Source organism: Typha angustifolia, chromosome 13 (assembly GCF_048772165.1).
Source record: "Typha angustifolia cultivar Huaian chromosome 13, ASM4877216v1, whole genome shotgun sequence".
Classification (NCBI taxonomy): domain Eukaryota; kingdom Viridiplantae; phylum Streptophyta; class Magnoliopsida; order Poales; family Typhaceae; genus Typha; species Typha angustifolia.
In genome coordinates this window covers 5,548,897-5,556,484 of record NC_133251.1, presented here as the reverse complement: position 1 = coordinate 5,556,484, position 7,588 = coordinate 5,548,897, and the positions used below count along the sequence as shown (strand labels likewise).

At 40.0% G+C, this 7,588-nt stretch overlaps 1 protein-coding gene across 1 annotated transcript; it reads left to right on the top strand.

Annotated features, from left to right (window-relative positions):
* On the top strand, positions 1–7,588 carry LOC140773474 (probable histidine kinase 4). The gene is made up of 11 exons (XM_073116059.1): positions 1–998; positions 1,092–1,325; positions 1,410–1,579; positions 2,565–2,783; positions 2,881–3,067; positions 3,153–3,204; positions 3,309–3,538; positions 3,717–3,815; positions 4,081–4,796; positions 5,239–5,727; positions 6,958–7,588. Exons 1-11 carry the CDS (start codon positions 711–713, stop codon positions 7,208–7,210), a joined length of 2,937 nt encoding a protein of 978 aa, XP_072972160.1. The 5' UTR covers positions 1–710; the 3' UTR covers positions 7,211–7,588.

Sequence of the window (7,588 nt, the reverse complement as noted above, 5' to 3'; positions counted from 1 at the left end):
CCTAACCCTAGCACCAGCCCATCATCGACGTCGTCGGAGGGATGATCAAGTACATTAGGGGGGAAACCCCAAAATAAACGAGAAACGCCTACGAGGTTTTAATCGTTTTCGAGAAACCTTATAAAGATCGGGCTTCTTTTTTTCTTTTTTTTATGTCGTGGGTCGATCGGCGGGAATGTGGAAATGGAAAAAGGTTGGAACTTTATAGATGTTTTGAGCTGCCGAAGTCGGGGGAGAGACCAAAGGGGAATATAATAGTCAAGAAAGGGAGAGGTTGGGATAACAACAGGACAGGAGGGGAAGAAAATAATAGTTTATTCGCCGCGTATCTTGCGATATCCAGCAAATTCGATTCAGTTGGAGTCGAGAAAAAAGAGGCCATTGCGCCGGATATCTCCTCCCTATCCTTTCCCTTTCATAGAGAGAGAGAGAGAGAGACAGAGAAAGTGATGTTGTCTCACCCCCCTCTCTCTCTCTCTCTTCCATTTCTTGAAGTCCCTTACTCTAAAAATCAGCTCAGGGGAGGAGGAGGACGAAAGCTTTATCCTTTTCCCTCCTTTTGGTAGTCCTTCGGTTTTTCCTCTTTAGTTGGAACCGGAGTACCAATTTGGGCTCAAATTTTGGTTGCAGTTGGAAGTAGATGTCGAAGAAGGCGGCAAAGGTGAAGGCTTCAAAGTTGGTATGAAAGGGAATTGAGGTGGTATTGGGAGATGGGTTCGGGGTCGACCGGAAGCGGTGGAGGGGAGAGGAGGTGGTGGCTGAACCGGACTGCTGTGGTGGTTGTGTGGATTACGGCGTCGGTGGCCATCTTGGTGGGCTTGCATTGGTACAGCAGGGTGGTGAGCATCCGTAAGGCGGAGGAAGGGCTCGTGAGCATGTGCGAGGAGCGCGCCCGGATGCTGCAGGACCAATTCGCCGTCAGCGTCAACCATGTCCACGCCCTCGCCATCCTCGTCTCCACCTTCCATTACCAGAAGCACCCGGCCGCCCTTGATCAGGTCCTCCAACAACAACCGTCCATGTAGCTCTCTTAGAATTCCTTCTATAATTTTGATGTTTATAGTCTGTTCCTGGTTGCCGTATGATTTCAGGATACATTTGCGGAGTATACGGCGGGGACGGCATTCGAGCGGCCATTGCTGAACGGAGTTGCGTATGCGCAAAGGGTTGTTCACGCCGAAAGAGAGAATTTTGAGAACCAGCAAGGGTGGATGATCAAAACCATGAAGCGGGAGCCATCTCCGGTGCAAGACGAGTATGCGCCTGTGATTTTCTCACAGGAGACCGTGTCCTACATCGAATCCATCGATATGATGTCTGGAGAGGTACCCCTATCTCTCTCCTTCCACCTGCCTGCTTGTTCGATTGCCTTCTTTTAAATTGTGAATCTGGCGATCTTCGCGTTGCAGGAGGATCGAGAAAACATCATAAAGGCTAGAACTACCGGCAAAGCTGTGCTTACGAGGCCGTTTAGGCTGCTGAAGTCGAATCATCTCGGGGTGGTGTTAACGTTTCCAGTTTATCGCGCAGATCTTTCCGGAGATGCGACGTCTCAGGAGCGTGTTGAAGCTACTGCTGGGTGAGATATGCAAATTTAGATCTCTCATCCTTTCTAGTGTCTTGATGCTGTGCCTGCTGTTATAGAGCTAATTCCCTTGGAAAATTGGTCACATAAATTGCATGATATATCTTTTTCTTTGTTTCAATCAGGTAATAAGTTCCACACAAAAGTTAGAAGGTAGTGGCCAAGAGAATAAGGCTACTGATTATTATTCTTGCGTCAGATTTCCAACTGTTCATTACTATCCCAAAACTTATTAGTGTCAGATAAACAGAAGATTCATTGTTTTCTTTGCTCCTTTAATTAGCTTGATGGTCATAAAGAACAAAATAACAGAAGGAAAACCTAGGAATCTATGAATGTATCAATCTGTAATATAGTACCTAGGTCTCACCCTTCCCTTCTGAACAGAGACCTCAAAGAACTATTTCTTCCTTTTGATGTTACTTTTGGTTCTTCCAGTTCAGAAGCCGCAGCTTTTCTCGTTCATTTCAGTCTGTATAATGCAGTTCCTCTGGCACCTTGCAGTAGTAATAGGTGGACATAATATAATTGTTTACTTCAAGGCTTTCAGCACTTATGATTGGCCAAAGATATTACAAGAGGAAAAGGCTAAGACAAGTTAAAATGGCTAATCCTAATCTATAAGATAGATGATGGAAGCTAGCATTATATCATCACCAGCTTGCGTGGTCCGGACTATAAAGTGCAAACAGATGCTGGGTTGCATGCTATATTTTGGCAATTTCAGCTTGATGACTCATATTTTTGACTTCACTTTGTGCACCAGGTGGAAATGCCTTAACTTAATGGTATTGCCAGGCTCTTAGCTTGATGCGTTGATATATCCATGAGCTGCTGTAGTCACGAGATAGATCACCCGTTGTTGTGATAGAAGTAAATTTGTAGTTTCAAGTGATACTTATATTTTTCTGTCAAGTTCTTCATTGACTGGCTCTCTTATGTTGAAAATCTTGTGAACCCTTTTCCTTATTTTCTCCAGGTATCTCGGAGGAGCTTTTGATGTTGAGTCACTTGTGGAAAATTTGCTGAGGCAGCTCGCAGGCAATCAGGATATATTGGTTAATGTGTATGATGTCACTAATATTTCTAATCCCCTTATCATGTATGGACCCCAACTCCCTGATGATTTTGTGTCACTTTCACACATTAGCATGCTTGATTTTGGAGATCCCTTCAGGAAGCACCAGATGGTATGTAGGTAAGCATATATTAGCTGATGCTATTTTCTTTCCCACTAATTATGGAGTAAAACATTCATTTCCTTATAGAATAATGTTTGAAGTTTCCTTGATCAGGTATAGTAAGAAACCTCCCATTCCATTGTCAGCCATTACTACTCCTTCTGGCGTATTTGTCATATGTATGCTTACAGGATACATACTTTATGCTGCTTGGAGTCGCTATGACAATGTCAAGGAAGACTGCCGAAAAATGGAAGAGCTGAAAAAGCAAGCAGAGGCCGCAGATGTTGCTAAATCTCAGGTACGCAGTTCATCTAATACCATATATACAACTCCTGCCTAGTATGGTGCATAATCTGATCCACTATTTTGTTTCTCAATGACAGTTTCTTGCCACTGTTTCTCATGAGATCAGAACACCCATGAATGGTGTCCTTGGTAATCTCATGTTTCTGTTGTGCTTTAGTTTAATTTATTATGTAGAAGAATGATAACTTTAGATGCAAAAGGGGGGATCTGTTATTGTTATTCTTTTAATGCAGGTATGCTAGATATGCTACTAGATACAACCCTTAACTCAACTCAAAAAGATTATGCTCAAACTGCTCAAGTCTGTGGGAAGGCATTGATATCACTAATTAATGAAGTTCTTGACCGGGCAAAGATTGAAGCTGGCAAGCTAGAGCTCGAGTCAGTGGCATTTGACCTGCGGTCTATCTTAGATGATGTCATCTCTTTGTTTTCTGCAAAATCAAGAGAAAAAGGAATTGAGGTGTGTTTGGCTTCCTTCAATAATGACAACTGACAAGATATTGACATGTACAGAAAGTGCCTCTTTAGTCTATGTTTTTCAATTTATGTTGCCTAAGCTAACAAAGAATATATCCTGTGATATGTTAGTAGGCCATGTACTTTCCTAGTTTCCTGATTATGTTTTTGTTGAAGTGTAGCTTGCTGTGTATGTCTCCAGTAGAGTTCCTGAATTTCTCTTGGGTGACCCAGGCAGGTTTCGGCAGATAATTACAAATTTGGTGGGAAACTCAATTAAAGTATGTATCATTTTATCAGCTTAACCTCCTATTACTTTCCTATTGTGCTTAACTTTGTCACTTTCTTTTAATTGTTAATAGTGAAGATAAGCATACCCTGCATGCTTAGTTTGTTCAGTTTTTACTTCTGAAGCAACATGATTTTGTTCAGAGGCTTATTGATGTAGAAAAATGTTATATCTTCAATCCACAGTCATTAGTGGATGTGTTGTTGCCCTTGGCAATCATAGGATGTAAATATGTAATTGTGTGTAATTTGCTGCAGTTTACAGAACGTGGCCACATATTTGTCCAAGTTCACCTGGCTGCCCATTCAAATCAGGCTACTGATGCTGTAATTGAAGAAGGTTTGATTGGACATGAAAATGAAGCTTGTGTTATGTCTACTAACCTTGCATTTAATACTTTAAGCGGCTTTGAAGCTGCTGATAGCAGAAACAGCTGGGAAAATTTCAAGCTGTTGCTATCTAATGAGGCATCCATGTGTACATCTCAAAGCAAGATGCCATATGAGAATGACTCTAGTCAAGTAACTCTGATTGTAATCGTGGAAGATACTGGGATTGGCATCCCATTACATGCCCAAGAGCGAGTTTTCACTCCCTTTATGCAAGCTGACAGCTCAACTTCAAGGAATTATGGGGGAACAGGAATTGGCTTGAGCATCAGTAAATGTCTTGTTGAACTGATGGGGGGTCAGATAAACTTTGTAAGCCGGCCTCATATTGGAAGCACATTCACATTCACTGCTGTCCTCCAAAGATGCCAGATAAGGACAAATGGTGATACAAAGAGACCTCCACATTGCTTTCTACCTACCTGTTTTAAAGGAGTGAAAGCAATTTTAATTGATAGAAGGCCAGTGCGAGGTGCTGTCACAAAATATCATCTGCAGAGGCTAGGGGTTAAGGCTGAAGTTGTCAGTAATATTGATCTGGCAGTTAGTGCATTGTCTGGAAAAAATGGCAGCTTTATATCTGGGTAAACCTTCTATTGATATGTGTGCTTGCATGTATACATGTACATATTTTTGCACATATAGTAGTGGATTGTAATGCTTTATTGTTTGGAGTTTGTTATTTGCCATAAGCATCATATGATACCAAACAAATTTGAATTAACCCTAATATAAGTTTTCACCCCTAAGTTCTGTGCTTTGAAGCTATTAATTACAGCTATTCTTAAACTTTGAAATGGCGATAATGTACAGGTTCCATTTATATCCTTTCTATTGAATTGCCATGACTTTGTTGGCTCGCCCTCACTTTTCCTTTTTATTGCAAGAGAGAAAGATAACATATCAAAATTGTGAAAATTGAAATAAAGGGGAAATCTTATTAGTGTTGTTTTACTTTTAAAATAGTTGTTATTTGTCATTGCAGTATAGTTCCTCTGACTATTTTTCTTTGTAACTTCACAACAGGTATGGAAAGGAACCGTGCATACTCTTAATTGAGAATGACTCTTTGTGTTCTAAAGAGGTTATTTGCTTACACAATCAATTACTAGAACAGCAAAGAACCGGTTCCATACCTGAAGTACCAAAGGTGATCCTTCTGGCAAATTCTGAATCTGACAAAACAAATGGAGTGGATATGGTTGATAGTGTGATCGTGAAGCCTTTGAGAACAAGCACAGTGGCTGCTTGCTTTCAACAAGTGCTAGGATTTGCACAATATCCGAGTCAAGAAAAGCCCAATGGATCGGCTTTCCTTTGCAGTTTGCTGGTTGGAAAGAATATATTAGTCGTCGATGATAATAAGGTTAATCTCAGAGTGGCCGCAGGTACCCTAAAAAAGTATGGAGCAAAGGTGGAGTGTGTTGAGAGTGGCAAAGATGCCCTTTCTCTCCTTCAATTGCCACACAAGTTTGATGCCTGCTTCATGGATATTCAGATGCCAGAGATGGATGGGTAAGTTTGGCTCCTATTGTTTTAAATTAAAATTCTGAATGTTACCTAATTGTTAGTTACGGAGCTATTTTGCTACTACTTTTGAACAAATGCTGTTATTGAAAGAAACACAAATGCGTCATGTATAACCCATATCTGATCCATAATGGACAGCTGATATCCACCGCATAGTGCTGGAATTCATCTGGATTCTTATTTTTAATTGCTCCAACTGAGCAATTCATATTCAACTGAGATTAGTATTATTTCGTTAGACATGAAAGACACTTATTGAATATATGACTGTGGAATTGAATATTTATTACATTATTTAGATGAATACTAATACAAGCTGTCGTCTCTGAGATCATCTGTTTGCAATGTATAAGTAATCTAATTACCATGGCAATAATTTTTCAAAATTGTGAAGGAAGTACAGATATATAAAATATAATGATGGTGACAAAATCATTGATTATGTGCTGTATGCTGATCTAAAGGCAATTGTGTGGTTCTAAAGAATACTTAGCCAAGTGGGTCTTTGCAGATTAGTTAATGACCATTATAGTGCAGCAAGTACGCTTCATAAACAATATTCTTTATATTACTATTTAAGTATTAACCCCTATGAAGTAGAAAAGCCTCTTCTAATGTTTCTACATTCTATCAGTACCCAGTGGCTACAGCATATTAGAAATGCCAACTTAGTCACACGACACCATGGCATTTGACTATATTGCAACAGTAACGGGCTGCCCTGCTTTAGTTTTGTGATGCTCAGAATCTCTGTTATTGTAGATACCTCGGTGCAATATTTCATTCAATAGTTCCTAGATATTTTTAGTAAACAATATTAGTTCTATCATTTCTTTAGGTGCCTACATAACATTGCAGATACCTAAATGATATGAATCACCACTGACAAATCTACGTAATAATTTTCTATATGTGACTTATCTTTAAAATAGTTGCGAAATACTGAAGTGCCTATGCTTTGAGTTTCCGAAGTTCAGGAACATTAGGACTGAACAACGTTATCTATCAAAAACAGACCCCCAACAACTTCATTTTTATCAGCATTTGTCATCTTCTACTTTCCCATTAAAATTTGGCTGATAAAGTCATGCCACCAGCTAGTACTCATTCTCATTTTGTGGGCATTGGTGTAGCATTGTTCTTCTAAGGTTTTAATAGTGAGATCTACTCACTTATGACATTTGGTATCATGAAATTGTGTTCTTTACATGCCAGGTTTGAGGCAACTCGGCAAATACGCTTGATGGAGAGCAAGACAAATGAAGAGGCCCAGAATGGAGGAACTTTAGTAGAAGAGAATTCCTCGAGGATCGAGTGGCATCTGCCAATCCTTGCTATGACAGCCGATGTCATCCAGGCAACCTATGAGGAATGCATAAAATGTGGAATGGATGGTTATGTTTCCAAACCTTTCGAAGAATCACAACTTTATCAGGCAGTTGCAAAATTCTTGGTATCAGATTCTTGAGATTACACTCCATACAGTGAGGAACCAACCCAAGAGCTAAGAAGCACAGATGGTTATCCAGCTAAATCAATCATCGGCATGAAATTAATGTGCTGTGGGAGAAAATCATATTCTGAAGCCCGCCGCAAGTCGCACTTCCTGTTGACCAAGTCTATTCTCATCAAGCCAATGTACATTATGATATGATGGGGCTGATATACATTAATAAGTAGCAGAGCAGAATCTGAATAGTATATGTTCTGGGTATCCTCTGTATCATTACTCGAATAATTGACATTTTTACATTCAACTGTCTGAAGTGACTTTGTAATGTAAAATTTTGCAGCTGTCTGTTCTTAAGGTGCTCTAATGAGGATGATTTTGATGTTTCCTTTCCTA